The sequence below is a fragment of the Culex pipiens genome, chromosome 1 (genome assembly GCF_016801865.2).
Source record: "Culex pipiens pallens isolate TS chromosome 1, TS_CPP_V2, whole genome shotgun sequence".
NCBI lineage: Eukaryota > Metazoa > Arthropoda > Insecta > Diptera > Culicidae > Culex > Culex pipiens.
The window spans coordinates 109,381,252-109,400,726 of NC_068937.1; the positions used below are offsets into that span (position 1 = coordinate 109,381,252).

Genomic DNA, 19,475 nt, shown 5'->3' on the forward strand with positions numbered 1-19,475 from the left:
AAAAAAAAAATGAGGGTGTAAACTTTACACTGTAAAGTGATTTTACTAAATTGAAGAAAAAAAGAAACCATTTTTCAGCACAAAACCAGTCGTCACCAAATTTTGGGGAGTTGTCTACAAAAGGTGTTTAAAATTGCTGTTCTGGTATGGTGGATTAAGTAACTTTATTTAAAGTAAACTATTTTCCACACTTGTTCAGCAAGCTCATGGAGCTATAAATTTGGCCTGCCATTGAAACACTTTAGGCACCCTAATAATTGCCAACAATTGGGCAATAAAATAAAAAAAAAGTATTAAAATTGAAACTATAGCTACCATTTCAACTTTTTCATATAAGAATGGTGGTGGTGGTGGTTTTTTACTTTTGTTTGCAATAATTTTCAAAAATTCTATGTTTTACTAGCAAGTAGCGTTCCATTTTTTCCCGATTTTTGCACACGCTAAAAAAAGTTGGTACGATGTTTTTTATTGCAAAAATACTCATCTTTTATAATATCATCGAGACATCCTTACAATTTACTCAAAAAAAGAATCGTCCCAATTGATTGAGTTATGCCCGAGATCCAGCGAATTGAAGCTACCGTTCCAACATTTTAAGGGGTTGGGACTTGTCCACCATATTGGTTTTTGAAATAAAAAGGCCGCTATTTGAAAAATTGTCGAATTGGTTCTATCCCATTCCCAAGAAATCCATTCCCCAGAATGACCCATTCCCTAGAATCCCATTCCCCAAAATGATCCATTCCCCAGAAACTCATTCCCCAGAATGACCCATTCCCCAGAAACTCATTCCCCAGAATGACCCATTCCCCAGAAAAGTTTTATTTTTATTATGAATGTACTTTATTTCAATAAGTGAACAGTTTTAAAGAGTGAAGTGTTCGGATTTCGCCTTTATTGTGATAACTGCTGACAAAAGTTGAATGTTTCCTTCTTTAAAGAAAGGAAAACTCTCTTGACTTGTGACAAAAGTTGAATTTTCCCTTTAAAGTTGAGTTTTTTTTCTTAAAAGCAGGGAAAACGCTCTTGTCTGTCAGTACTGCTGAAAAAAGTTTGATTTTCCCTTTAATGTTGAATTTTGACTTTTTTAAAGAAGGGAAAACTCTCTGGTCTGGCAGTACTGTTGCCAAAGGTTGAATTTTCCTTTGAAGTAGAATTTTCCCTTGATTTTCCCTTTTTTACAAAAGGGATAACTCTCTTGACTGTCTAACTGCGGGCAAAAGTTGAAACTCCCTTGACTTGTGATTACTGCAGCAGTTATCCCTAGTATAGAGAGTTTCCCCTTCTTAAAGAATGAAAAAATATCAATTAGTGTCAGCAGTTATCACAAGGCATGATGCCTTCTTTAAAGCGATTCTAATATTGAATTAATGTTGAAAATTAAATTTATCATGCCAATTGACCGTTATGCGCCATTATGCCAAATTATGTAATGCCAAACAGCGTTATGCTAAATGGCATTATACCAAATGGGATACATAACATGTTTTTCAAGGTTCTAAATATTTCTGAGGAATGGAATTCTGGGGAATGGCATTCTGGGGAATGGGATAGAACCGTCGAATTAAATGCATCATGTGAAAATAATTCTCTCAATCATTTTTAAATTATTTATTGATTAATTGAAATTTAAACATTTGTTTCAATAGTGTCCACTGAGTAATCATTTAACTGGTAAGGACATTTTGCATGCCAATTGTATGATTTTTCAATATTATATGCTGATAATGTGTGGTTAAAAATTCTAAAGTGCCATACGTCTTTAAAATGATCAATAATCCATTTGGCAACGAACACTTGACGTGGGTTGCGTTTCAATGTTTCCGTTATGCTATCACGCCTTATTTTCACAGTTGTGCTATATTCCACATTTAAATTGCAATTTATCTATTCTTGGAATAAAATAATAAAATATAGTTTACCTATCCAGAACAGATTGCAATTAATTAAAACTGTTCACCATCGTTCAATTAGTTTTGATTGTAATTTGCATCACATAACATCCGGTTCAACACAAACAATTTCAATATCTGTGTATGTGTGAGTTAGAAAATAAAACTTGCTTCTCTTGTAGGTAGTTATAGATATATAACGATACTACATTGTTCGAACAGTGTCTACCTTGAGGGCAGAAATCTATTGTGTATACGAGCCTAGTGTTGCACACGCTACTTGGTAGCAGTAGATGGCGTAATAGATAGTGATTCATATTGGTGATAATTCTATTTAAAAAAAATGCTCAAACGTTGGTCGAGCATCCTGCTGAGGCTTGTCCTGGTAGTAAGCATATCGCCAGGTGGTAACGTACTCGGTGAACGGAAATTCGTACCAGTGCCGGCTTCGCGGTTCAGCCCCGATGCAATTGGCCAGTCTTGGCCACATGTGTGGCGCTCTGGTTCTGGTAAGTAGCTTTTATTGGCTGCAAAAGGCCACGGCGAATAATTAATTACATTTGTTATGAAGGATGCGACCAGTTTGAAGAGTGTGTCCCGGCCGCCAGGTGTACCGTGCAAACTTCCGGTTCAGCTAGCTTGCGACCATGTATTACGGAGTTCAATACCGACGGAATATGCTGCCAACGCAATGGTGGTCCATCGAGACTGCAGAAGCGTTCGTATGACTACGAAACCGTGTCGCAGAATGCCATTCTTGAAGGTCATCGCGAATACGCCGCAACACTAAAGGCAATCAACGAAAATCGAAAATTTATGACATCCAAGGCAGAATCGGTTGCTCCCTTCCATCACTTTCTGCAATCAGCCCATCCGGATGGCGACACCGAAAAAGGAATTTACGAAAACATCTTCGCCGCCAAGCACTTTGCCGAGCTGACCAACATGACCTTAGACGAACGTCAACTGGGCCACTTTCAAGCACGGACCAAGCGTTGCCTTAAACCGGTCCGGTGTGATCATCGCTGTCCATACCGTTCCTTCGACGGCACGTGCAACAATCTGCACCCGGATCGGACCAGCTGGGGTGCGGCCGGACATCCGTTCGAGAAGTTGCTGCCGCCGGCGTACGAGGACGGTGTATGGGCCGCGAGGACGCACTCCGTTACGGGACGACCTCTCACGAGTGCACGCACAATCTCGGCGTCGTTGCTGCCGGACATTGACCGGCCCCATCCTCAGCTGAACCTGCTCACGATGCAGTTTGGACAGTTTATCGCCCACGATTTTACGCGGAGTTCCAGCATAAAGCTAGGTAAAGATCGTAAGGTTGCTTAATGTGCGAAATTGTGACGTTGATCTTCTTGCAGGTGACAAAGACATCGAATGCTGCGCCGAAGGAGGATTTCACGCTCTTCAGGGTGACCAGCGCCACTTTGCGTGTCTCCCGATCGAGGTCAGACCGGACGATCCGTTCTTCTCAAAGTTTGGCGTTCGCTGCCTGAACTTTGTCCGACTGGCACTGGCGGGAGATCCCGAGTGTCGGCTGGGCTACGCCAAGCAGCTCAGCAAGGTTACGCACTTCATCGACGGATCTCCGATCTACGGATCTAACGAGGAGTTGGCACGATCGTTGCGCACGTTCCAGAAGGGTCAGCTGCGTAATTCTTTTCCGTTCGGCATTGAAGAACTTCCGCTTAATCAGGATCCGGGAGTGTGCGAACCTTGGGCCCGAGTTTGCTTCGAAGCTGGCGATGATCGTGTCAACCAGGTCGTCTCGTTGGTGCAGGTCCAGGTGTTGTTCTTGCGGGAGCACAATCGCGTGGCTGGAATTCTGAGCCACGTCAATCCGCACTGGAGCGATGAGACTGTTTATCAGGAGGCACGGAAGATCGTCATAGCGGAACTCCAGCGGATCGTCTACAACGAGTATCTTCCGCTGGTCGTGGGATGGGATAAGGCAAAACAGTACGGTCTGCTGGATGACCAAAACGGGTTCGCCGAACAGTACAGCTCAAACATCAAACCTGTTGTGCTGAGTGAAGTCAGTGGAACTGCTTTCCGCTTTGGACATTCTACAGTGCAGGGACACTTCCGGTAATTGTACACTTTATTCTTAGCAAAACTCCACTTGATAACATACAATCATATTACAGCATCCAGCATCGTCACGCCCCCACCGAAACGGTCCCGCTCCACCGAACCTTCAACGATCCGTCCCGAGTGCTGACTCCGACCAGCTTCGACGATTATCTGTTTTCGCTCGGTGCCCAACCGCAACAGCAAGTCGATCCGTCCATCACGCTGGGACTCACCGGGTTCCTGTTTGCCGGACAAAACCCGTTCGGATCGGATCTGGCGTCACTCAACATCCAGCGAGGTCGCGATCACGCCCTTAGACCGTACAATGATTACCGTGCCTGGGCAGGCCTGCCCAAGATCCAAAGCTTCGACGAACTCGGTCAGGCTGGCGTTAAGCTGGCTCAGGTCTACGAGAGTCCGGATGATATCGATCTTTTCGTGGGAGCGCTTGTAGTTGAGTCCGGGTCCAAGAACAGTCTTGTTGGGGAAACCTTCGGCCATCTGATCTCGGAGCAGTTCGCTCGCCTCAAGTATGGAGATCGGTTCTACTACAAGAATGGACCGAAGGTCAACCCGGGTGCGTTCAAACCACATCAGTTGGAGCAGATCGAGAGAGTTAGCCTGGCCGGAATTATCTGTGCCAATGTGGATCGTCGTTTCGATTTCTACCAAGCCCCAAGGGCCTTTTTCAAGTCAGGGCTGGATAATGAACCGATTTCATGCGAAAAGTTCCATGGACTGGATCTCAGGGCATGGAAAGATTAGGGGCCAGCTTTAACAATTGTTCATTGTTTGTTTTGAAATTTGTTATTTTCTTCATGAAAATGTTATATCTGTTTAATAATATTTTAGATTGTAAAGTAGCGTCCAATGTTTGTCATTGTGTTAAATGTGCCAAATAAAAACACAACTTCTAAACCCCAATTCTTGTTAACCTTTGCCAACAAACTACTCCATGCCTAGCATCCCAAATGGAAATAATATTCTCAGAAAATCTCTAATGCACATACTCTGCCTATCCCGTTAGTGAAATGCAACAAGTGGCCGTCAGTTCTCTATGTGTATACAATCCGATGAATTCGAAAAAAAGCAAAGAGTTCATGCCTCTATTGACATTCAAACTGCGCAGACTCGTTTTATTTCTGTGGCCAAAGGTGAAAGCTGGAACCAAACAACATGTCAGAGGTTCATTCACGGCGAGTTGCGGATCTATTTATTCCTGCTGACTAGTATTTGGGCAAAATATGGTCTTATTTACGCAGACTGTTGGCGGTCTGCAAATTGGCCAGCATCCAGCGGAGGTTACATTTATTAGAGGTCGCGCACGTGTGTAATCTTCACTTTTGCGCTCTCAAGTGTGGAAAGTTTTTGGAATAGACCGGATTGATCGGCACTGGCCTACCCTTAGGGAAATCAGAACCAGATTAGCTTGACATTACTTATGTGGAATCCTGCGTTTATATGAATATTTTATTAGGATCCAACCACAAAAAAGAAACTTTTAACAAAAAAATGAGAGTTCCATGTCTAAATCCTGTTTTTCCTGTTCAATTTATTGAATTATGTTCACAAAAGAAAACCTCAACATCAAACGAATGGTATTGTGGGCGCTAACCTGAGACTAATCGGGCAATCCAAATCTAATCTGCTAAATTGAAGCTTTTCTCTTGGCTGGTAGGTAGTGTGAAATCCACCCACGCAAAGGTTATAATCCTTCGCTCTTGATTGTTTGGATAAATCATTCAGGAAAGGAGTGAAATTTCATTATTTCGTACTTTGAGCACGACTGCTGATTTGTTGGTGGCTTCGCTCAAAAGAAAACGAATTAGATTTGTTTTTGCTAAGGGGTTGCATGTTTTACTTTTGGTCTTATTATTCCTCTTATTTTTCCTCTTATGAGCACTTTGACTTTCAATTACAGCTTATTAAAAGCGTTCTACAAAATAAGTTGTATGAGGCTCTGAAAGGTACCATTCCCAGTCGGCCATTAGGCGGCCATGTTTGTTTTTTGAAAACCTTCAAATCTCGATTCAGAATGTATCAATCAAGCAATCGTTTTCTTTTTGTTGTTTTTAGAAGCATTTTACATATCGTGATTATTTTTTCATTTCAATTTACATTGACAGTCATTGCCCTAAGAGTGAATGACATCATCTACAACCTTAAATTGTGGGAATCAGCAAATTGGATAGATTTGGAGCGAGCGCTTAACCTGTCAAACATATGATAATCTCACCTATCAAGTATTTTCCATTCCTAAGGTACAACGAAAAAAAAAATTCCTGTAAATTTACATTATTTATCATGTACCAAAAGGTATCATGTTAAATGATGTATATTTACATTAGGTTCAGTGGAAATTTACATTAGATTCATTGGAAATTTACATTGGTTTTGAAAATTTACATTAGTTTTGGAATTTACATTAGTTCAAATCAACTAATTCTGATAGGCCAATGGGAATGAGAAGCTCGACTTGGATTGCAGTAGGAAAAGGGTGTAGCCTATGTTCTTTTTTTATATGATTGAAGCGGACAGCAAAAGGAAATTCTGATTTTAAAAAGATGTTTCACAGGTAGGGGACGCTCTCTCGTCGACGGCCAAGTGAAATAACGCTGGACTGGAATCGAACGGACGACGGGTAGGATGTTCGGTGTTACTGCTGCAACCCGCTGCCGACTGAGCCATCTTCGTATTTTATAAACGAGCGGCTAAAGCATCAACTTGCTCAGGTCGAGGCTCAGGCAGTGGGCCAGCGAAATATGAGAGCGATAGAAAGAGAACCAAATATAACTTTTTTTTAGTTCGGGTAGTTTTGAAGTCAACGTTTGGCAGAAATACATTGCATATATGATTTACATTGAATAGGAATTTACAGGAAGCCGAAAACGGGTAGAAATTTATCAGATTTGAGTTTCCATGCTCAACGTTTCCATTAGATTCATGATTTACATTAGATTTAGATTTACATTGGAGTAATTTCCATGACTTTTTACTCTTTACATCATGTTTCAACATTACATTGAGTGAGTTTACATAAGAAACAGTAATTACGTGCTTTGTAAATTTACATATTTTTTCTGTGTAGGGTAAATAAAAAAAAATATAGCAATGGAATTACGAGCCTTGGTCTCAATATTTCGTCTGTTGTGTGCTATCTTGGGACAACGACCATTTAGTTCTATTCGAGAAAATCGTTTTTTAAAGATTGATGATAAATATGTTTTAAACTATGAACGAAAGAGCCAAATTTTTTGAAGTAATCGGTTCGTATACTATCGCTTCACAAACGCTACAAGTTTCAACTTATTTGGTTACACCAGTTAAAAGATACAGTAAATGATGTAAACAAAAATCTGAAAAGCATGTTTTACAAGTGTGTTTCGAGAGTAAAATTGTACTACGTGTCACAAGTGTGCACAGAATTCCTATACAAACTAAAATAGGCTTAAATCAATAGTTTAACCGACTTAATCAGTTTAATTTCAAAAACAAGAGATAGCATTGCCTTTAGAAAGTGTGTATCAAAATAAATTTGTGAAAAACAAGAAAAGTTTTCCAAATTTTCCAACAACTTGTATGACGTGTCACAAGTGTGCACGATCATTTTGATGATAAATTGGGCTATGTCACCTGCCCTAGTAGCAATCTGCGCTAACTAACATTCCCGTCCCTTAAAATCGAGGTCTACAAACTGACATGGCGGGCGCCGTTGGTGGCCAATGACTGTTACCTACTCGCAACTGATCTAGCTTTAGCAATCATGGTGTTTTATGTTTTCAGCGCATTCATACATGCTGTTGATAAGGGAAACACCACTAGATCGTCGAAGCCTATAATCAGTAGTGCTGAAAGGATATTACGGTTCTGTTCAGCAACGGAGGGGCAACAATGGGTGATCTCTCATGCTCATGCATGCTCAAATTGGGCTATGTCACAAGTGTGTATTGCGATATCCGGGAAACAGCAGACGATTTGGTGCTGGAATTTTATAAAAATTCACAATATTTTTAAATAAAATCAAACATGTTAAATATGATTATCAATGCAGAAAAATGCCTTTTAGTACTGTTCCGATTTGATTGGACTGCATATTTCATTAAAATTTTGAAGTTTACTTACAGAAAATCAATAGGTTGGATGAGTAGAAAGATGTTGCTTAAAATTTGCTGAACATGTTGAAGAGGGATCAAGTTACCCCTAATAATTTGAAAATATATTTTAAAATTGGTAAGACTCAAAGAAAACTTTGACACCCTTATCAGCCAAGCATAGTTGAATGTTTAAACTTTCAACTCATGCTAAAAAATCAAAGATTTGTGATAAATTGAAAGAAAATCATTTTTATTACATTAACTTAATGTAAAAGTTATGCTATTTAAAATACAACATAATAAGAGTTATTCACAATTAATCAAAATTAACTTGAGCTATACCATGCCCCTGCACGCATGGCACTTTATATGAAAAAGCAGGTTTTTTTTTCTGAAAAACGCAATTTTCACCTATAGGATATTTTGAATCGGACATATTTTTAATCAGGAAGGTGAAACACAATTTTCTTCGTGAAAATCTCCCAGGTGTCATCTCGATTTTTAATATTTTACTTCCATAAGATGTGTATGTATGGACTGCGGAACTTGAAAAATTAAATTGAAAATTGTATTTGCAGTTTTGAAGATGTGATGCCTCCGAAAGAGTTGTTCCAAATGGATAGGGGCAATTCACAAAAATCTGACCTTACAGGTATATTTTTGTGATTATTTACGCATCGATGTGGATTTTCGAACAAGTTCGCATAATTATCCCATATGTAGAAATCCAAGTTCAAAAATAATGTTAAAAATGTCCTAGCTTGTGGGCGTGTTAGCAGCCGAAGCCGACGCTTGAGCATGATTTAGGTAAAATTTACATATTTTTTGGTATAGAAGGTAGGAAGAGGTGGTCCAACTTGTATGAAAATCGGAATACTTGTTTACCCCATCTAATTTGAACTTGATCGGAAAATGTGGATTTCAATTTGCACATATTTTTGTACGATTGAAGTGAAATGACCCATACCTTTATGCGATCACTGACAGTTTAGTGATTCGAAAAAAAAAAAACAGAAATTTACAAAATGGATAATATCTGTATTTTTAAATATGGGCAGTTTTATTAATGCTTTATTGCTGAATTAAATGCCAAACTGTAATTAAACCAATTTTTGATTACATCAGTAAACATTAGTCCTAAATTATGGGAAAACATCGAAGTGTTCACCTTATAAATAAAAATCTCAATATTATTGGAACTATTAAATTCAAATTTAAACTCAATTCAATGCTTATCTCGTCCATTTCCCAATCGCGTCTTGTTTAATTCATGATGGGAATGAATTTGAGTCGAATGCTTTGCGGGACGTAGTGCTAATATCGAGCCAAACATTTCATTAGGGCACAAAACCAAAACGTAAACATTCGGGATTCTTCCACTATTCCATTCATTAGTACACTCTCTACATGCCCTCCAAGATTCAGATTGATAGCAAACAATTTTCTATTGAAAAAATCACAAACACAAAAGGGCACATAACAATGTTCACTCCAAACTAGACAAAAAGTTCAATTGTGCCCTTTTCTTTTTCGTTAGTTTTTCGTAGTTGAGGAACTTTCTATGCTATAAAGTGAACTTTTCATACATTCTTATCACTAATTCACTTCAAAACAAAGTTTGATTTACGTTTCACCAAGGATTTCTGCAGAAATAAACTTCGTCGAAATACAATATTTAATACGGTCCCGCGGCTGCAGTTCAGTACACTTTTGAAGAATTTTTATGTTTCATATATCTTATCTACACCATTCGATCACAAAACATCACCAATTATCAAAATTTCCGCTTGATTCCTCATTATTTCTAACAAAACAAAAGGGCCCATAAACATCATTCAAAACAACATTCGGGTGACAGCGCTTTAGTGCCCTTTTAGTTCTCTTCGAAATTGCATTTAGAAAGGGCCTATTATGAACAACAGTTGGAAAGTTAAAAGAGCACAATAACGATTTTTTTTTTATTATGAATTTTATTGCGAAAATCAACATAAACTAAGAAGCATTCAAGCAGAGTTGAGGATAATGATGTGTTTTATCTTATCATAAGTAAAAATACCATCAGTCAAGCTTCTTTTTTGAATAGGAATTGAAACAAGATGTCCACTTTTTGCAAGCGATTTTCTCGAATCACGGTTTTTGGTTTTGTGCCCTAATGAAATGTTTGGCTCGATATTTGATGAACTCTACAAGTCGCCACCGTTGTGCTCTTTCGTCGCAGTTGAGATTGGTTACACTTGAAGAAAGATTTATATTGTTGGTTTAGTTTGTAGAAATTCTCTTATGTTTGGCACTTTAATGATTCAGTTGAACCGATTTTCATAATTTAAACAACTTATTTAGCAAAGTTTTGAGAAGCACTTGCTTGCTTGATTGCAGATTAAATCTCCCTTTTGAAGATGTAATTGAATGTCATGGTGCTGATATGCCAACATTCGGATAATTCTATTTAATATGAATTTAGACTTTTCCGCAAAGTAATTGTAGCCGACTTGGTCAGATCAACAGAATGGCGTAATTGGCCCAAATTGGTTCTGAATTAGATTGCGACGAAAACGCACGAAAACGACTATGTGAGATCTAACGCAGGATTCGTAACACGAGCTGGAACCCGGCTTGGCGCGCTCTATTTTTATCCTTTATCAGCGCACAATTCATGCGCCATAATGTTCACGGTTGGAAGTGAACTGCTCACGGAATCAACCACGAAAGATTCACCGATGAAGGCGTGTTCACCCGTTCGGCAGTTTAAAATCGAATCCACACCAAGAGTTATCTCGCGCCATCCACCATCAGTTCAGGCTGAACCGTCTTACCACGCGGACGTACCGAGTTCAAGCCCCGGCGCGCTTCGGTCCAAGGTTTTTCTCATGGGAAAAAAGCAGTTGGTGTTTGAGTTTTGCGGTGCACTTTAACTTTGGGGGTGGTCAAACTGTGAACTAATTGTCATTTAGTGCAAGATCATGGCTGGTGGCCGTTGAGCGTCTTACGAAGGAAATTTTCGTATATTCTGGTCATGCGAAGCAGCTTGGGCCAGAAATGGAAGCAACAGTAGCAGAGCAGCGGCAGTGATTTGATTATCGTCCGAATCCTAACCAGCAGTGTAAACAGACGGAAAGGAAATATGACCGGTGTGTGAAATGTTCCAAAGTGAGCTGTGGTGGCGTGCTAACCACACCGATCGAGAGTTGGGCATGTTTCGAAGGTGATGGCAAAAAAAATATAATCAAAAAAAAAGTTCGAAGGTAAACAGTGCTATTTACTGAAATCTGTTTGGTGTAAAAGGCAAATTTGCCTGTCCACGGAAGGTGAAGTTAATTTTGGAGCAGAACTACATTAATTCATGGGATATTATAGAAAACAGGTAAGGCATAGCAATCAAAGTAGAAGGAATATGAGGATGAAATTTAGTCATGCAGATTCTTGGGACACCTTATTTATATTTAATGAGGAACCTTTTTCGCACGACGTCATCATTCAATTTTAATTAATGATAACCCAAAACAAATGGGTGAATTCGAAGGCAATCTACTTGATGGAACCTTCAGCTTTAAAGATTCTCCCTTTTTGTTGGTATATTGAGATGTTTGGCAAAGAAATAGATTATTTAATGGTATGCAAATTAAGTTAGGCTTCATGTATTGTTCTTAACCGCTCAGGACCTCACCTCCGACGAGAAGTAAACAAACACAATACGATTATATGATAGGATCGAGCTTACTTCGAGGAAATTGATAATGGATGCCTTAGCAAACGTACAGCATTCGCAGTTTTTTTTATTCGATACTGATTCTAATATTCGATTCAGTTTTAAAGTAACGAATAATTTAACTGTTTCAGCGTAACAAAAATTACTTTTATTCTTAAGATATTTTGCCTCCTTAAAAAATCGGAGGATTTACCCTTTTCATCGTGTGTTTTCGGTTTTTGTGGAGCACCCAAAGCACATGTTCGTATTCTCCAAATGCTGTCATGAGTATGCCACGAAATAATCTGTAAATGCCAGGATTTATCTTACAGGTGGAAACTTTTCTCAGCAAGCATGATTTGTTTTACATCAGTGCAACAGTCAACAATAATATCAAATGGGTACAATATTTGCTGCGTAAATTACTCCGTTAAGGGTGCACAGTAACGAAGGAAGTTGTTGTCTTCTTATTCCAAAATTGTCAAACTTACGGACCCAATCGTGCAACAACCGGATTGTAAAATTAGTCAAACTTTGTTGTAATTTGCTTTGTAGACAGTACTTTAGGGGATGAATAAAAAAATATATCGATAGTAACCGTAGTTTTGAAGATACTAAAATGTCTGTAACAAAAATCTGAGTGCAAAAGCTCTGGTTATGTGCACTGTTAAATTCATGAATATTTAATGCCATCAACTGTTCATTCTACATGTGGTGCGACGACGGAAGTTGGAATTTCCCAGAATTCCAAACAGGGGAGCTATGGCTCAATAGATAGGTAAACATGCTTTCGAGATTTTCCACGATTTTTTTTCCAGTCAACGCTTCGAGCTAAAAGCTTGTGTTTGCATGGTTTAACTAAACGACTTATTACACTGAAAATGGCGGTGGCACAAAATGCTTCTTTATTAATCATTCGTTTAACAAATGATTACAACGCAACCATGAAACTTGTGGGTTACACTGACCTACAAAAATTGTCAAAAATGACTGCGCAGGCTCAACTCGAGGGGAAGTATAAAATTTGGAGTCCACAGAAACACGTGCATTTTGAATTATTCAAAAATATTTAGACTGCACTAATTCTCCATACAAACTTTGGAGAAAAACCATTCGGCCCAGTCTAAATACTTGTGAAAAATCCAAATTGCACCCCTCGATTTGATCCTGCACAGAAATTTTGTTGGTCGGTGTTTAATTTATTTGATTTGCATTTGGAAAATTTAAAGGAGACTTGGTACAATTGGACATAAAAAGATATAACTCTTATCTGTTCCTTAACGTCAATTGATCTTATGATTATGGTATCACAAAAGGAAAGCAAGGATTTTAACACACGAAACTATGAACAGAATTGCGTAAAAGAACGGTGAATTAAACATTTATTATGGCATTTATTGTTATTGTTCTGTAAAGCAGAAAATTGGTGTTTGTAAAATATGGGTATTGCTTGGAAACATCACGCGCTATGCGATTAAAAGTTTATGATTGCATTGATTTATTGCAATCTAATCACAGCCGATCGCAGTCAATTTTTGAAAGCATGAACACTAGGATGTAACAAAAATGACTTATTGGCGGGCTTTCAAGGGGTTGTTTCGGTGGGCGTATTGAGCCCACATCCAAAACATGAGCTTGATTGGACGTAACGGGAGCTCATTGGCGTGTAGGCCAGATCCTTGCGCATCTTTTGGTATATATAACATTGAAATTGGAGCACCCTAGAGCTCGGTACAGACCTTTAAAGTTTGGCATTTTTTCGAAAAATCAGCCTCGGCAAAAAAGATATGCCTTGCGACGCCCTAGACGCCATTTGATATTGCTGGGGTCAGTTTTTCGAAAAAATGACAAACTTTGAAGGTCTGTACCGAGCTCCAGGGTGCTTCAACGCTTCAGTGGCCAAAATGCCTCAAAATGTGACATTTTTGAAAAAATCTTTTTTTTACGGGTTAAATCCCATTTAAAATTCAAATGCAAAGCACCAGCTCCTGATACGTCCAATCAAGCTCATATTTGGGATTTAGGCTCAGTATGCCCTTAGAGCAAACGCCTGAATGCCCGCCAAAAAGTAATTTTTGTTACACTCTAATGAACACCATCTAAGTGAGAAAAGTCACTAAATATTACACACTGCATGTACAGTATTTTAAACAAGCAAAAAAAAAGATAAGGCTGATGAGATTCAAACCCAGCACTCACAGAGAAGAATGGTGCCATAACCCACACATTAGACCATTGAAGAGGGTAGGATCAAAGCCTCTTTGAGCTTGACATTTCAATCAAGTATACAATATTGCCCCTGATCGCATAAATGTCCCATATGCATTTTCATCGTTTTTGAGTTATTGATGCAGTTTGGTTCAAAATCGTGAGCTCTTTCAGAAAAGCCCATAGCATCCAGTACTTTGTTCTAGAAATCATGAGGAAATACAGTTTTTTCGCGAAAACTTAAACACGTAGCCTTATGTGTGGGACAAACTTCAAATGCGTTTTTCACAGCTTGCTGTTTTTGCATATGGGACATTTATGCGAACATGGGCAGTATACTAAAGCTGGATTACTACTTTTTTTTGCTGTGTAATGACCGATTCTTAATAAAGTTAATGTTTCGCTTCATTTAGAATCTATCACGATTTTGCCCTCTTAATTATGGATCTTGATGTTTTAAATATTAATTCAGATAAACTGTTTGACACAATGATGAGTCCACCAAGCCAGATTGGGGATGACGACCAAAATCTTCAAATATTGTTGAAACTATGGGTGCGTCACAGCACTAAAATGATGAGTATATCTTATCAAAATTGCCCCCAAATCAAATCAAACCATCCACATTAACGACCTCCGGGTCTTTTGTGGTCTCTTTTGCAAGTTTCTGCTCGAACCTAGGAGTCCGAAGGCTTGAATGGGAAGAGCACCCAAACCTCTTTCTACTCCAAGGAACATTCCACCCCAGTGTTTGAACTGACGACCTTTGGATTGCGAGTCCAACCGCCGCCAGCGATTCCACCAGAGTAAGCTTGGTTTGGTGTGTTGTTTGTACTTATGGCATGGAGACGACTTCTACACCTGGAATGACTTAACGGCCTAACAACCAAGGCCGGGACCGACATTTTACTTCCTCATCCGAAGGAAGGTTGGAGCAGATGGGAATCGAACCCAGAATCATCCGCTTACAAAGCGGACAGAGTAACCATTCGGCCACGCACTACCACAAAATTGCCCCCATATATGCCTAATAAATGACGCTAATCTTGGAACTGTCCCAGTAAAAGTCCACCAAAGAAAGCTACTTGAAGCGACACGTGTGTCATTGTCTGTTCTATTTTCCCTGCCAAAATGGCATATTAATTATAGTGCTAATTAATACTCTCACTCCCCGGGTGCCAACCTGTAAGGATCGTCGCACGCTAGCTTAGAAATTTCAGACAAAGATGATGGTATTGCCAGGAAAACGTGAACTTCTGTAAAAACACTGACTGCTGTTTGAAATCGGATATCGCTGTGTATCTCCAGGTAGAACTTCGACTAATGACACAGCAACACCCCCTTAACGGAAAAAAATCTTTCTTAGCTAAGGTCACCAAATTAAATCATTGATTGTTTTTTTTTTCTTAAAATCTATAGTAGCAACCTTAGTGACATTTGACGTAAACAAAAAAAATATAGACTTCAAATCTGATTTTATCCAGAAAAACTATGACTTTCAAAATCACCCCGTAATGCAAAATAACAATTTGATGCAATTTTTTAAACGCTATTGGTATTGATTTGATAATGATATTATTTTTGAAACAAACCTTACCAATTGGAAAATATTTCAAAAATAAATTGAAATCAGTTCAGAGCCAGCAACAATCCATTGTTGATGGATCTGAAAAAGTAGTTTGAATAGCGGAAATCTGCAAAAATGATAAGAATAGGTCGTATGACTTAGTGTGACGAAAATAGGTATATTTCCCCCACGAGGTTTGTATAAAAGAAAGACACTTGTGGTTGATACAGCTGGATGATTCACTTTGTTTTTTTATTCAAAAAAAATAAAAATAAAAAAATAAGCAGAATAAGCCCTCTTTTAAACATTCGATTCACTGAACATTTAGTATCGAAGGCAAATGCTCAATCTTGAGCCACCCTTATCATCCAAGGATGGTATAAATGTTGAAATTCGATAAAAGTATTTTATTTTAGTATTGAATTGTCTTCGAAATTTCATGTCGGGTACTGGTTTGAAATCAATTTTGTTGACGGTGGGTTCAATTTATTACGATAAAAATCTAATCAAGCGCAATTTTAACAAACCCAATTGAAAACTTTCATCGTCAGTGCCATCGTGGGACACTTTCCTTATAATAACAAAATATTGTGTATCCTGCACAAAATTCGACGCTCCATCAGCTGCTAACTAATTATATTTCGTTGGTTTTCCGCTCCGTTTGTTGCAGGTTTCCCGTCAGCTGAACTTCGAGACGAAGCTAGCCAATTAGTGCTCATCGTTATTAATTTAGCAAAACGTCATCAAGTGGCACTGCTGCTGAAGAAGGACAAACCATCATCAGTGTCGAGCTATTCCTGTTCCAATAAAATGACGGACTGGAGTTTAGGTGAATCAAAAGTGCTCCGAAAGACAAATGTTCAAAAAGGTCCTTGAGGAAAACGAAGAAGAAAACTGGCCCGCGGGTGATAATGAGGTGTGAAATTGAAATCTTATTCCGTCTATTTGAAAAGTTTCAGTCTGAAATAACGTGAGCAAATTTCAATAACGAGGTGATGCAAAAGGTACAAAAAGACAAAAAAGTCGTCAGCAGTGAAAAAACGGGAGAAAAGTTTTCGTGGGAAAAAGGTGCGCTAAAAACGTGTTGAGAAAAAGCACAAATTTGAAGGGCTGAAAAGCCCGTTTCGTCGTTTCGTGGGGTTGTTCGGAAACCCAACATTAGGAAATATAATGAGGTCATGTAACAGCAGTCGGAGAAATCGAGCCCAAGGGAAGCTATTTTGGGGTGCGTTGGTCCTGTTGGTGACCGGCGGCGGTGTTGAGTTTTGGATATCCAAAAAACGGTCCAGCTTTGCCAGGGCCACTTCCCAGGGCAATGAATCGAGCAGTATCGTGACGGCAGTCGATATGGTTTCTCCGATGGCCGTGCCGGATTTCACTCCCGCCCACGGGGTCAACCACACCCTTCTGCTGGGGGGCAATGGAAGTTGGACGGATCCGGCGGCAACAAAACGGCCGCACTGCAGGTGCTGGAATTCAACAGAGTTTCTGGAGGAGATCCAGTGTCGTTGCGAGGGGCACACCCTACTTAGGGTGCCTCAGAAGTTGACATCGATGCAGAAGCTTACCCTGGAGAAGGTGGGCATCAAGACGCTCCGGGAGAATGCGCTTACGGTGTATGCGATGGATTTGCAGGATATGTGAGTATAATTGTTGCAAATTTTCTACCATGTTATTGCTGTTGAGCAGGTCTCTACGGAATCGGTCTTATTCCTTTAATTTTAATTTTTGTTTTTATCCGGCTGAAACTTTTTTGGTGCCTTCGGTATGCCCAAAGAAGCCATTTTGCATCATTAGTTCGTTCATATAATTTTCCATACAAATATGGCAGCTGTCCATACAAAAATGATGTGTGAAAATTCAAAAATCTGTATCTTTTGAAGGAATTTTTTGATCGATTTGTTGTCTTCGGCAAAGTTGTAGGTATGGATATGGACTACACTGAGAAAAAATGATACACGGTAAAAAATTGGTAATTTTTAATTTCGCTTTTTGTCACTAAACTTGATTTGCAAAAAACACTTTTTTTTTAGAGGACATCAAATGCAAACTTTTCAGAAATTTCCAGATTGGGCAAAAAATCTTTGACCGAGTTATGATTTTTTAATCAATACATTTTTTTTCTGAAAATCGAAATAATGGTCGCAAAAATGTTTAAACTTAATTTTTCAATGTATAATCGAATTTGCAATCAAAAAGTACTTTAGAGAAATTTTGATAAAGTGCACCATTTTCAAGTTATAGCCATTTATATGTAACTTTTTTCAAAATAGTCGCAGTTATTCATTTTTTTTAAATATTGCAAATGTTTGCTCACTTTTGAAAAAAACAAATTGAAAAGCAGAGAAATTTATATTTTGCATTTTTGAACTTTGTTGATATCACCCTTAGTTGCTGAGATATTGCCATAAAAAGATTAAAAAACAGGAAAGTGATGTTTTCTAAGTCTCACCCAAACAACCCAGCATTTTCTCAGCAACTAATGGTTTGAATTACAATGTTAAAATATGAAACATTCGTGAAATTTTCCGATCTTTTTGAAAAAAAAAATTTCAAAAATTTAAAATCAAGACTAACATTTCAAAAGGGCATATTGAATGTATACAATATTTTTTTCAAAAGTGGGCAAACATGGGCACTAATTTTAAAAAATGAATAACTGCGACTATTTTGAAAAAAGTTACCTGAAAATTGCTATAACTTGAAAACGGAGCACTTTATCAAAATTTCACTACTGTACTTTTTGATTGCTAATTCGATTTTACATCGAAAAATTAAGTTGAAATATTTTAATTAATTAATTAATTCGGTTTTATTGGTGAATAATCAAGATACAATCAGTTCTTTTGCAATTCATAACAGAGTTTTGGAGTTCCTTTCAGCTGTGTGTTGCATCATAATCCATTTTGGAACAATTATTTCTATAACTAAGGAACTAACAAGAGCAAGAAAAATTAAAAAAAAAACTTGCTAAAATTGCAAAGGAAAGGGGAAAGAAAGAGAAAAAGCTTATAACTAAATCACAGTATTTAATCATTTGTAGATGTGCTTGATCATCAGCTCCCCAAGGGCCAGGAATTGCTCCGCCTTGTTACGGCAAGTCCGGAACCGCGTCATCATCTCCCCCGCGAGAGCAAAGAACTCCGGCAGGGTAAAGAGATCTTCCCCGGTGACTTCTTGCTGGGCCGCATTGCCGCTACCGGCAGCAACCACGCTGGCAAACGATCGCCCCCAGCCAGGAGGGAATGCTGAGTTGTCCGCGGGAACCGTACGCTGCCCAGCAGCCGGCACGGTTACGCTCGTACTTCGCTGAGGAGGGTGGGACGCTGCTGCTTTCTTCTTCCTCTTTTCCTGCTCCTCGAGGTAGGTTTTCCGTGCGCTGCATCCACGGTAGTTGCTGGTATGGTTACCTCCACAGTTGGCGCACTTGATGCGCGCCTTGGTTTGTGCTGCCTCGTCCCCCAATTCCGCCTTGCGCGGCAGTGCACACGCCTCCGAGAGGTGTGTTTCACCGCACTTCACGCAGCGGGGCGGGAGGTTGCAGTTCCGCGAGCCGTGGCCAAATTTCTGGCAACGGTGGCATTGCGCTGCGTCCGTCGGGTTTTTTGAGTAAAACCGCCAGTTTACCCAAAAACCGTCCAACGCCTTAGTCCGCCGCAGGTCTTGTATTTTGACGGTGCCGCGGTCGAAGTACAACAGGTACAGTGTGTGTGTACCTGTGACCGTTGTCTTCCGCGAGAGGACTTTTATGTCACGCGGCGTTATTCCAGCACCCGAGAGGTCCTTCTTGAGGTCGGAGATCGGGCGGTCTTGGTACCCCTGCAAGACGACCTTAACGGCTGTCTTCTGCACGGGGTCAAATGTGTAGAACTTGAAGTTTTTACTCTTCAATTTCTCCACAACCAGGTCGAAGTTCTTGCTGTCAAATGTGTAGACTTGCACTGACG

At 39.3% G+C, this 19,475-nt stretch overlaps 2 protein-coding genes across 2 annotated transcripts in view; both read left to right on the top strand.

Moving 5' to 3' along the window:
- Nucleotides 1–2,105: 2,105 nt before the first annotated feature.
- On the top strand, nt 2,106–4,898 carry LOC120425721 (chorion peroxidase-like). Its single transcript, XM_039590326.2, has 4 exons — nt 2,106–2,401; nt 2,464–3,207; nt 3,263–3,989; nt 4,049–4,898. Exons 1-4 carry the CDS (start codon nt 2,236–2,238, stop codon nt 4,737–4,739), a joined length of 2,328 nt encoding a protein of 775 aa, XP_039446260.1. The 5' UTR covers nt 2,106–2,235; the 3' UTR covers nt 4,740–4,898.
- Nucleotides 4,899–10,872: 5,974 nt separating this feature from the next.
- LOC120425720 (thyrotropin receptor) overlaps nt 10,873–19,475 on the top strand; it is a 28,163-nt gene continuing 19,560 nt past the window's right edge. The window contains exons 1-2 of the mRNA XM_039590325.2: nt 10,873–11,429; nt 16,199–17,168. Coding sequence (XP_039446259.1) covers nt 16,699–17,168 — 470 coding nt within the window. The 5' untranslated portion in view covers nt 10,873–11,429; nt 16,199–16,698. The remainder of the gene's footprint in view (nt 11,430–16,198; nt 17,169–19,475) is intronic.